Source organism: Manis pentadactyla, chromosome 10, assembly GCF_030020395.1.
Source record: "Manis pentadactyla isolate mManPen7 chromosome 10, mManPen7.hap1, whole genome shotgun sequence".
Lineage (NCBI taxonomy): Eukaryota > Metazoa > Chordata > Mammalia > Pholidota > Manidae > Manis > Manis pentadactyla.
Genome location: NC_080028.1, coordinates 87,932,076 through 87,945,333, shown reverse-complemented (window position 1 = coordinate 87,945,333; position 13,258 = coordinate 87,932,076). Strand labels below are relative to the sequence as shown.

General features: G+C 38.1%; 1 protein-coding gene across 7 annotated transcripts in view; it reads right to left on the bottom strand.

The window, feature by feature from the left end:
• The window catches only part of LOC118923724 (S-adenosyl-L-methionine-dependent tRNA 4-demethylwyosine synthase TYW1), a 312,259-nt gene that overhangs the window by 225,019 nt on the left and 73,982 nt on the right, over positions 1-13,258 (bottom strand). For all 7 annotated transcript variants that reach the window (XM_036907895.2, XM_057487213.1, XM_057487212.1 and 4 more), the window contains one exon: positions 10,717-10,834. In XM_036907895.2, the coding sequence (XP_036763790.2) occupies positions 10,717-10,834 (118 nt within the window). The remainder of the gene's footprint in view (positions 1-10,716; positions 10,835-13,258) is intronic.

The following is a 13,258-nucleotide window of genomic DNA, read 5'->3' as shown; positions in this document are numbered from 1 at the left end:
GCCTTCATCTGAATTGCAGAGTTTTCATATGCATTTTAGGCAACTGATTTTAATGGAACTGTATCATGATTTCCCATGTTTGAAAAATTTAGGAAGAGAATTTTAAGACAGAGCACAGTAATAGAGCATTTCCTCACGCCTATTTTAGAGACTGAAGTTCTTCAATTTTCTCCCTGTGATCACCCTTATATTTGCCTTCTTGAGTTCATTCATTAAATATATGAAACTGAGGAGGAGATTAAAGGGGGTGGCATGAGAGGTGAGACAGAGGCTTCCTACTAAAACCACCTAAGATACGAAAATATAATTAAAACAACTAATCATGAAAGAGCAACAGGAAAGAGGGCTGTGCCAGACTGCATACACCTGGAGAAAAGAATAAACCTCAGGGAACAGGGCACCAACCCCGCTCCCTTGCAACCTTTGACATTGCTCCAGAGGCTGAGCAGCTTGAGAGTAGATCTACTGGGCACTAGAGGATGCCACATACAAACATGAAACACCAAATGAACCTGGTTCAAAGTAAAATTATAAATAAACCAGAGAAAGGGTCAAATGAAATCGACCTCATGAATCTTCCTGAAAGAGATTTCAAAATAAAAATCATAAACATGCTCATGGAAGTACAGAAAAATATTCAAGAATTCAGAAATAAATTCTGGACGGAGATACAATAATTACAGAACACAGCATCAGAAATGAAACATATAATGGAAGGTTTTAAAAGCAGATTAGATACAGTGGAGGAGACTATAAATGAAATAGAAATTAGAGAAGAGGAATACAAAGAAGCTGAGAGAGAGAGAAGAAAGGATCTCTAAGAATGAAAGAACATTGAGAGAACTGTGTGACCAATACATATGGAACAATATTCTTATTATAGGGCTACAAGAAGAAGAGAGAAAAAGGGATAGAAAGTTTCTTTGAGGAGGTAATTCCTGAAAACTTCCACAATCTGGGGAAGGAGATGGTCTCTCAGTCCATGGAGGTACACAGACCTCCCAACACATGGGACCCAAGGAAGACAAAGGCAAGACATATAATAATTAAAATGGCAAAGATCAAGGATAAGGACTATTAAAAGTAGCGAGAGAGAAATAAGATCACATACAAAGGAAAGTCCATCCAGCTCATTATCAGACTTCTCAGCAGAAACCTTACAGGCCAGAAGGGAGTGGCATGATATATTTAATGCAATGAAGCAGAAGGACCTTGAACCAAGAATACTTTATCCACCAAGATTATCATTCCAATTTGATGGAGGGATTAAACAATTTTCAGATAAACAAAAGCTGAGAGAATTTACCTGCCACAAAACATCTCCAGAGTGTATTTTGGAGGGACTGCTATAGATGGAAGTGTTCCTAAGGTTTAATAGCTGTCACCAGAGGTAATAAAACCACAGTAGAGAAAGTAGAACAATTACTTACTAAGCAAATGCAAAATTAAATCAACTAGCCCCAAAGTCAATCAAGGGATAGACAAAGAGTACAGAATATGATACCTAATAAATAAAGAATGGAGGATGAAGAAGATGAGGACAAAAAAAGAATCTTTAGATTGTGTTTGTAATACCATCGTAAGTGAGTTTAGCTTAGACTCTTAGACAGTAAGGAAGTTAACCCTGAACCTTTGGTAACCATGAATCTAAAGCCTGCAATGGCATTAAGTACATACCTATTGATAATCACCCTGAATGTAAATAGTCTGAATGCACCAATCAAAAGACAAAGAGGCATTGAACGGAAAAAAACACAAGTCCCATCTTTATGCTGCCTAGGAGAAACTCACCTTAAACCCAAAGACATACACAGACTAAAAGTGAAGGGATGGAAAAAGATATTTCATGCCACTAATGAAGAGAAAAAAGAGTTGCAATACTTGTATTAGACAAAGTAGACTTCAAAACAAAGAAAGTAAGAAGAGACAAAGGAGGGCATTACATAATGATAAAGGGGGCAGTCCAACAAGAGGATATAACCATTATAAATATCTATGCACCCAACACAGGAACACCTACATATGTGAAACAAATACTAACAGATTTAAAGGGGGAAATAGAATGCAATGCATTCGTTTTAGGAGACTTTAACACACCACTCCAAAGGACAGAACAACCAGACACAAAATAAGTAAGGACAACAGAGGCACTGAACAACTTAGAACAGATGGATCTAATAGACATCTACAGAACAGATGGATCTAATAGACACTACAGAACACTTGCTTTTTTCTCTCAATTGGATAACAAATTGGATAACCTAGAAGATATGGACAACTTTCTACAAAAATACAACTTTCCAAGACTGACTCAGGAAGAAACAGAAAATCTCAACAGACCAATTACCAGAGCAACAAAACTGAACTGGTAATCAAAAGACTACCCAAGAACAAAACTCCTGGTCCAGATGGACTCACCACTGAATTTTATCAAACATTTATCAAAACCAGCAGGATACACATTCTTCTCAAGTGCACACAGAACATTTTCAAGAATAGATCATACACTAGGCCACAAAAAGAGCCTCAGTAAATTAAAAAAGATTGAAATTGTACCAACCAGCTTCTCAGACCACAAAGGTCTGAAACTAGAAACAAATTACACAAAGAAAACAAAAAGCCCACAAACACATGGAGGCTTAACAACATGCTCCTAAATAATCAATGGATCAATGACCAAATAAAAACAGAGATATATGGAAACAAATGACAACAATAACCAACACCACAAAATCTGTGGGATGCAGCGAAGGCCATGCTAAGAGGGAAGTATACTGCAATACAGGCTTCCATCAGGAAAGAATAATAATCCCATATGAATAGTGTAAACTCACAATTAATGAAACTAGAAAAAGAACAAAAAATGAGGCCAGAAGTCAGTAGAAGAAGGGACAAAATAAAGATTGGAGAAGAAATAAATAAAATCGAGAAGAATGAAACGGCAGAAAGAATCAATGAAACAAGGAGCTGGTTCCTTGAGAAAATAAAGAAAATAGACAAACCCCTAGCCAGACTTATCAAGAAAAACAGTGAATACACATAAACAGAATTAGAAATGAGAAAGGAAAAATCAGTACAGACACCACAGAAATAAAAAGAATTATTAGAGAATACTATGAAAAATTATATGCTAAAAAATTGGATAACCTAGAAGATATGGACAACTTTCTACAAAAATACAACTTTCTAAGACTGACCCAGGAAGAAACAGAAAATCTCAACAGACCAATTACCAAAGCAACAAAATTGAACTGGTAATCAAAAAACTACCCAAGAACAAAACTCCTGGTCCAGATGGACTCACCACTGAATTTTATCAAACATTTAGTGAAGACCTAAAACCCATCCTCCTTAAAGTTTTCCAAAAAGTAGAAGACAACAGAATACTTTCAAACTCATACTATGAAGCCAGCATCACTCAAATACCAAAATCAGGCAAAGACACCACAAATAAAGAAAATTAGAGACCAATATCCCTGATGAACATAGATGCAAAAATACTCAACAAAATATTAGCAAACCGAACTCAAAAATACATCAAAAAGATCATCCATCATGATCAAGTAGGATTTATTCCAGGGATGCGAGTATGGCACAACATTCGAAAATCCACCAACATCATCCACAACATCAACAAAAAGAAGGACAAAAACCATGTGATAATCTCCATAGAAGCTGAAAAAGCATTCGACAAAATTCAACATCCATTCATGATAAAAACTCTAAACAAAATGGGTATAGAGAGCAAGTACCTCAACATAATAAAGGCCATATATGACAAACCCACAGCCAACATCGTACATAGCAGCAAGAAGCTGAGAGCTTTTCCTTTAAGATTGGGGACAAGACAAGAATGCCCCACTCTTCCCACTTTTTTTCAACATAATTCTGGAGGTCCTAGCCATGGCAGTCAGACAACACAAAGAAATAAAAGGCATCCAGATTGGTAAAGAAGAAGTTAAACTGTCACTGTTTGCAGATGACATGATATTGTATATAAAAAACCCTAAAGAATCCACTCCAAAACTATAAGAACTAATATCTGAATTCAGCAAAGTTGCAGGACACAAAATTAATACACAGAAATACTAATGAGGAGCTCACAGAAAATCAGGAAAACAATTCCTTTTACAATTACATCACTAAGAATAAAATACCTAGGAATAAACCTAACCAAGGAACTGAAAGACCTGTACCTTGAAAACTACAAGATGCTTATGAGAGAAATTAAAGAAGATACCAATAAATGGAAACACATCCTGTGCTCATGGATAGGAAGAATTAATATTGTCAAAATGGCCATTCTGCCTAATACAATCTACAGACTCAATGCAATCCCTATCAAAATACCAAAGGCATTCTTCAACGAACTAGAGCAAATAGTTCTAAAATTCATATAGATCCATAAAAGACCCCGAATAGCCAAAACAATCCTGAGAAGGAAGAATAAAGCTGGGAGGATTACGCTCCCCAACTTCAAGCTCTACTACAAAGCCACAATAATCAAGACAATTTGGCACTGGCACAAGAACAGAACGATAGACCAGTGGAACAGACTAGAGAGCCCTGATATAAGCCGAACCATATATGATCTATTAATATACGATAAAGGAGCCATTAGGATATACAATGGGGAAATAGCCTCTTCAACAGCTGGTGTTGGCAAAACTGGAAAGTTACATGTAAGAGAATGAAACTGGATTATTGTCTAACTCCGTAACAAAAGTAAACTTGTAATGGATAGAACACCTGAATGTAAGTCATGAAATCATGAAACTCTTAGAAGAAAACATAGGCAAAAATCTCTTGAATATAAACCTGAGCAACATTTTCCTGAACCCATCTCCTCGGGCAAGGGAAACAAAAGCAAAAATGAATAAAAGGGACTACATCAAGCTAAAATCTTCTGTACAGCAAAGGACACTAATCAGAACAAAAAGGCATCCTACAGTAAGGGAGATTGTATCTGTAAAGGGCATATCCAACATAGGTTAACATCTAAAATATATTTAAAAATGCACATGCCTCAACACTCAAAAAGCAAATAACCCGATTAAAAAATGGGCAGAGGATATGAACAGACAATTCTCCAAAGAAGAAATTCAGATGGCCAACAGGCACATGAAAAGATACTCCACATCACTAATTATCAGGGAAATGCAAATTAAAACCACAATGAAATATCACCTCACACCAGTTAGGATGGCCTTCATCAAAAAGACTAGGAACAGAGCCGTGAACTCACTGGTGCCACTGCCACCGCCACCCCGTAGTTGGGCGAGCGCAGGGCACACAGGCTGACATAGTGCCCAGCCCGGACATGGCCACGGGGTCCTCCAAGGGGGTGCACAATGAGTGGAGCGTGGCTCCCTAGGGGCTGATGGAACGTGGCACTGTGGGTGGGCGGAGCCCTGGTCAGTGGCTGGAATGGTGCTGGAGTGATCGAAGCCCGCGTTCTGAAGCCTGTGACGACTCACATAGGAGACGCCACCATCGTCTCCCGTGTGCACAAAGCAGGGTCACCAGAAGCCTTTCAATTCAAAAGACAATACAGAGAAACACTGCCCAGTGACAGTGAACCTGTGGCATAGGAAGAAAGCTTTTAAAGTCATGAATGAGTTAAGAAGTCAAAATTTGCTGTGCCATATCACAATTGTGGCTGAAGACATGGAAATCTCTCCTCACTGAGTGGCGCTGGCTGCCTGTAGTCCTTATTTTCACACCATGTTTACAGGTGAGATGAGTAAGAGCCGAGCCAAGAAAGTTCAAATAAAAAAGGTAGATGGAAAAAAAAAAAAAAAAAAAAAAAAAGGTAGATGGCTGGACCCTGCAGATGCTAACTGATTATGTTTACACTGCAGAAATTCAGGTTACATAAGAAAATGTTCAGGTCCTCCTAGCAGCTGGTCTGTTACAGTTACAGGATGTGAAGACAACTTGTGAATTTTTGGAGTCTCAGCTTCACCCTGTCAACTGCTTAGGAATTCAGGCCTTTGCTGATGTGCATGCCTGCACCGATCTCGTGAACAAGGCCAACACCTATGCAGGCAGGTGGAGTAGACCTCAGCTGAGTTTGAGATGGGGGATCTGGAACTCTGATGTGATTCTATAGTGATTTCTGGAAAGCTGTGTCACATTTCAGGATCTGGACTTTCTAAAAATACAGTTAAGATCTTATGGTAGCACTGTGTAATTGAATCGTGCTCATAAAGTCCTGAACTTAAAAAATATACACAAATTGGTACGAGGCCTAAATAATAGAATACCTAGTTTTGTGCAATTACTGAATCTGTATATATTTTTCTTTCAAATAGTCAAATTAATAAGTATATGAGAATTTGCATATGAAATTAAATCATTTTATCTCTGGGCTTATTACACCCTTTTCTTGCAGCCATGAAAACAATCTTGTGGCTTAAGAATCTTTAAGCAATGAAATCCAGTTGCCTTTAGGTAGAGTAGAAAACAGATCCCAAATATAGGCAGCTCTCTCCTTAGACACTGGTTTCTAGGACCTCCTGCTAATACCTTCTCCTGTGGCCCAGGGATGGTGTGTTGCTGTCGTCAAGGAGGCCATCAGTTTGGTTGCTATGTAGGACCCTCCTCCATCTCTCCAGTTAGAGATGAGAGACCCTTGTTACAGCTTTGGATATAGCTAAAGTACACAAAGTAACCTAAAGTTTGCTCTGAGTTTATAAAAAGTATGTATTAAAATAGATTATTAGGAAGTTTCTAATATTTTTAGCCATCTTTCTGTTAAGGTAAACCTGGTGGGAGCTAGAATCCACTGTTTCTACCCTGATTCTGTGAGGCCCCATGGGAACACTTAACTATAGACCTTCCATGACCATTGTCCTTAATAAGCTCTGCAACCCTGACTTCCTCCAGCCTACAAATGCAGAGCCCCTCACCTCACACTGCTCCAGTATGCTTATACTGGTGAGTAAAGGAATTTTGGCACACAGACCTGGATAAGGGGTATGCGTGCACACATGTGCACAGACATTAGAGAGGAGTAGTATTCCCTGAGTCCCTATTGCATTTATCAAAGAAATGGTGCAAGATGGTAGTTGGAGAAAACCCCACAGTACTACAGTAAAACATAGTAGGTCCAGTAAATTTGAGCTTTATAGAAGTACGTGGGTTGACCTGATTGGCCTATCTACCTTTTATAAAGTTGTTTCAGCAAGAAAATGTGATCTGAGTTCCAGAAAACTTATTAGAGGTAAACTTTTGGAACACAACCCTTCTGTAAGTTGGGGAATAACTATAATTGTAATGATGTTCATATAATCCTTTTGAGTGGGATGAGGCATTTTAAGAAAAATCAAAGACAAATTTGGATTCACTGATGTGTTCCAGTGCAGCCAATTCTGTTCTTCAGCTAAATAGAAAACACTGCTTTTAAATTCATAAGATCCTCTAACTGCTAGATATAATATGACTGTTATAAAACCAAGGAGGCTTGTCTATTTCTTGGTAGTTTTCTGCATGCAGTAATCACTATTAATATATCTTTCTTAGGCTGCTAGTTGTCTCCTAGTATTTGATAAACATTACTGACTCCTAAGAGACAGGGAGAGGGGCTGGAGGGAGAATTAGAATATCAGGATTAATGCAAAAGATGTCCACACATAGCTGACATGATGAAAACTCTTAGTTTTACTCATATCAGAACCAACTCATTTGCTTTGTTTTTAGGAGACAGATTTTATTCTTTATTTCTCTTATATAAAGTCTTAAGTATTGTACTATACTACAAAATATGAACAACTTTCCACCAGAATTAGAAGACCTCTGTATCTTAGTTTGCAGAGTTCTTCTTCATATTTATGCCAAGGATTTTTCTTAGAAAAATTGTCACTTTCAGCAATATTATAAAGAAAAATTGATTATTTTTAATGCACTATATCTTAAATCAAAGTCTAGTTTTAAAGGATGTACTACTTTTATATCTTGCTTCTGAATCTTTTTACTCAAGTTTCCTAAGTTCATAAGTAATCTTTTTCAACATCTTGTATTATAAAAAATTGCCATACATACGAAACTAGAATAGTGTTCATCATCCAACTTTAAGAGTTGTCAACTCATGTATTATCTTTTTTCAAATGTATCCCTCTTTACTTCCCCCTGCTCTGTTATTTTTTTCTATATGTGAACTTTCTAATAAAGCCTACTATGCATACAGAAAAGTATACACACACACAAAGAAGACTAGGAACAACAAATGTTGGTGAGGATGCAGAGAAAGGGGAATCCTGCTACACTGCTTGTGGGAATGTAAATTAGTTCAACCATTGAGGAAAGCAATATGGAGGTTCCTCAAAAAACTAATAATAGAATTAACATTTGATCAAGGAATTCCACTCCTAGAATGTACCCAAATAAAAGAAATTCTCAGATTCAAAAAGACATATACACCCCTATGTTTACTGCAGCTCTATTTACAATAGCCAAGATATGGAAGCAACCTAAGTGTCCATCAGTAGATGAATGGATAAATTAGAGGTAGTACATATAAACAATGGAATATTATTCAGCCATAAGAAGAAAAAAAATCCTACCATTTGCAACAACATGGATGGAGCTAGAGGGTATTATGCTCAGTGAAATAAGCCAGGGAGAGAAAGACAAGTACCAAATGATTTCCCTCATTTCTAGAGTATAACAACAAAGCAAAACTGAAGGAACAAAACAGCAGCAGACTCACAGACTCCAAGAAGGGCCTAGTGGTTACCAAAGGGGAAGGGGAGGGGAGGGGTGGGGGAGGATGGGTGGGAGAGGGAGGGGATTGAGGGGTATTATGATTAGTACACATGGTGTGGGGGCATCAAAGGGAAGACAGTGTAGCACAGAGAAGACAAGTAGTGGCTCTGTGGCATCTTACTACACTGATGGACAGTGACTGTAATGGGGTATAGGGAGACTTGATAATATGGATGAATGTAGCAACCACAATGTTTTTCATGTGAAAACTTCGTAAGAGTGTGTATCAGTGATACCTTAATAAAAAAAAAAAGTGAATCAGTGAGCTGTTGGTCAAATTCAAATAGCCTATTATATACATGGAATTGAGGAGTCCCCAAGGAAGAGGAGAAAGAAAGTGTGACAAAAAAATATTTGAATGGCCAAATGTGTCCAAATTTGATTAAAACTATAAATCCGTAGAACAAGAAACTCAACAAATCCTAAGTAAAAGAAACATGAAGAAAACTGCATTAAGACACATTACAATTAAATTCCTCAAAATCAGTAATTATAAGAAAATCTTAAAAGTAGTAGCCAGGGGGTCAAAAACATCACTAGGGGAGCAAGTAGTCAGTGGAACAACATCTTTTAAACATCAAAAGAAAAAATGGTCAACCTATAATTCTATATCCATCCAAAAATATTATTCAAAAATGAAGGCAAAATAAATCCTTTTTCTAATATACAAAAGCTGAAATAATTCATCACCAACAAACCCACACTACAAGAAATGCCAGGAGTCCTTCAGACAGAAGGAAAAGGCTAACAGAGAGAACACAGATGTGCACAAAGTGGTACTACAGGAGTCAATATACAAGACTGTTTCTAATTATTTAAATTTTCAATAGATAAAACTATTTAAACCAAAAGAGTAACAATGTAGTATAAGATTTATAACTTTGTAAAAGTAAACACATCAAGCAAAATGTGTAACAATTGCATACAGAGGTTGAGAAGGGAGAAACGGGAAGTATACTATCAAAGGTTCTTCTATTCATGAAGTACTGTAAACACCACTCAGAGATATACTATGATATGATAAAGAGATACAGTATAAAACCTCAACATAACCACCAAATAACAAAACAGTGCTGTAGCTAATAAACCAACAAAGGAAATAAAACAAAATGATAAAAAAATTAATCAAAAAGAAAGCAAAAAACAGGAAAAAGAAAGTCAAAGAACACATGAGATAAGCAGAAAACAGCAAGATGATAGATTTTAACCTATCATAAAATCACTTTAAATAGTCTAAATACTCAATTTAAGAGGCAGATTTTATACACTTTACATATATAGAGATACACATATAGATAGATAGATAATCTGTATATTCTTATCTATCTGCTCTAAAAGGTTGATGATTCCTTTGAAGGAGATCTGTATATGATGTTTCTCTGTATTGCTGGAACTGCCACATAAAAGATTCTCAATAATTACAGAAGGGAGGGAAGGAAATCAGTCTACTGACTTCCAATTCACTACTCTTTCTTCTACAGGAACCCAGTATTATATTTGTTCATTCAACTGCAGCCTCCTTAATAAGGCATGACCACAAAAATCCAGATATGCTTCTATATAAAACTCTTTTAATTAACCCAGCCTAATATTAATATATGCTTTTTTCTCTATTTAATTATTTTTCTTTAGTAAACAGTGATTTGTAAAGAAGCAAGTGATGGCATTTTCTGTCTGCATACCTGAGCCACACTGATGCTAACATCCCAATAAGCCAAGCAAAGAGGAAATTTGCCAGCCAGGCAACCACCACACAAGTGATTCACAGAAATTAGGCAGTGACTCCTTAAACAGCTGTCACTGCCACCATAACAGAGCTGTTGGGATAACTAGAAAAGGACTTCATTACCTTCTTTCCTCTTGGCAATCCCTATTTTATCCTTCCTTTTTTGGCATTAAATTAGAATGCTCCAGAGCATAGTATTAAAACAATTTCTTGAGAATTTTCACCTTGCTTAATAAGGGCTTCTCGGAGAGCAGGAGTTATCATAGCTCTTCTTTCACTGGCTTCATTCTTCACTGTGTTCCTGAACAAACTAGTTTCCTCTTCCTGCTGCTCCTTTTCTCTCTGTATTTAAAATAAAAGAAATGAAATCCAGAATTGGCAACATGCAATGAAAGGAACAACACAACAAGCATGAACACGTAGCATGAATAAAAAGGTTCATCACGACCGCATGGTCCACAGCCCTGTTCTCTCCAAAGTGAATACATTTCCAGTCAGACAATGACCTAAGACATGCCAGAGCCTTTTATTTCTTCAAAGAGTAAATATATACTCAAACACATACAAGCACAAAACAAATTTACAATCCACTTATCTAGATGTCAAATATTTTTAGTAATCTGAGTATACACTGCCTAAATTCAGCAAGTTATTTCTCTTAATTTCAATTTCCTCACTTGAAAAAAGGGAAAAGATTATTTATGGAGCAGAATGTGCTGAAGATTAAATGAAATAAAATCACCTGGCACAATGCCCAATTCATAATAGGAGATCAATAAATTATAGCTATTACTGGTTAATACATCTGAGAACCCCAAAAATAAGTTAAACAGAAGTGCTCTGGGCTGCCCAAACAATAATCTGCTCAGAGATCAAGTTACTCCTCCACTTGCCAAACGAATAGCTCCTTTTAATAATGTGTCTCCAGTGATAGAAAGAAATCTGAAGGATATGAAATTGGTGTTTCCTTTTTACGTCCTTTGCCACTAGAAAATGTAGCAGCACACCTCCGATCACAACAAAAGGCCTAGCATTACACTTGTTTGTATTCTCTGAAAGTGACTCTATAGTACAAGATCACCCTCATTCACCCTTCACACAGATTCCTTCCTCTCTTTTTAAATCTTATATGTATATATACTTTTAAGTTATCCCAGTATCTTTTTGGAAAATGGTAGAGCACTAATTAACAATTTCAAGACCATACATGAAGTCTGTATTAAACTTTAGAGGAGGCATTCATAAGATCTTACTAAGAGCTACAGAAATTCAAAATAACTCACCTTGGCAGCAACCCTACCACCGAGCCCTAGACTGCCCTCAATACCTATCCATTTTCAATGCACAGCCCCTAGTGAATCAGTGAGCAGACTCAACAGTAATAACCCTTTTTACCTAAAAATGAAAACACTTCACAGATGACACAATGTCTGAGATATGCACCAAACTAATACAAAAGGGAGGACAGTCCACATTGGAAGCTGGGCAATGACAGGGATTAGCTACTTCTGTGAATGTTCAAAATTCTCTGTACAAAATATGTAACACAAGTAGGGGAGAGCACCAAGATGTTGGCATGAGTAGAGCAGCGGAAATCTCCTCCCAAAACCACATATATTTTTGAAAATACAACAAATAAAACTCTTCCTAAAAGAGAGACCAGAAGACACAGGACAACAGCCAGACTACATCTACACCTGCAAGACCCAGCACATCGTGAAGAGGGTAAGATACAAGCTGCGGCCCGGCAGGACCCAAGCGCCCCTCACTGCAGCTCCTGGAGGGAAGAGAAGAGTCAGAGTGGGGAGGGAGAGGGAGCCCAGGACTGCTAAACACCCAGCCCTAGCCATCCACACTGAGAACGCAGACACACAGTGCATATGCGGGGTGCTGGAAACTAGGGAAACAGGACAGTAAGACCTGTGAGCGGGTCCCCGCAGCCGGCGCACCTGGGACAAAGAAAAGCGAGAGGTTTTTGAAAGACTTAAAGGGACAGGGACCCCACAGCTGGATGGAAGCGTCCCGGGACACTTAGCCCAGCAGCTGGGAATCCCAGGGAACTCCAAACGCCCTAACACCCTGGGCAGCAGCGAAGTTCGGAGGCCCCTCACAGTGATAAACAGCCTCCCACCCATGCGCCCTCCGACGCAGCTCCGCAATATTGGAGAAGCAGCCAGAGGCTGGCCATGCCCACAGCAACCATGGAGCTCCAGTTGCCGGGCAAGAATTAGAAACCCTGTCTGCATGCAGCTACCCAGCACAAGGCACAAGGGGTCACTGTTCTCCCAGCAGAGGAAGGCCACAAACCAGCAAGAAGAGACTTTCTATTAGCCAACACATGCACCAGCTCCCCACAAATACCTCTATCACCATGAAAAGGCAGAAGAATTTGATACAGACCAGGACCACAGAGGCAAACCCTGAAGAGACAGCCCTAACCAATCTCCCTGAAAATGAATTCTAAATAAACTCATAACCACGCTGATGGAGCTGCAGAGAAATATGCAAGAGCTAAAGAATGATGTCCGGAAGGAGATTACAGAAATGAAACAATCTCTGGAAGAATTTATAAGCAGAATGGATAAGATGCAAGAGGCCATTGATGAATAGAAACCAGAGACCAGGAACACATAGAAGCTGATGCAGAGAGAGATAAAAGGATCTCCAGGAATGAAACAATATTAAGAGAACTGTGTGACCAATCCAAAAGGAACAATATCCACATTATAGAGATACCAGAAGAAGAAGAGAGAGAAAAAGGGATAG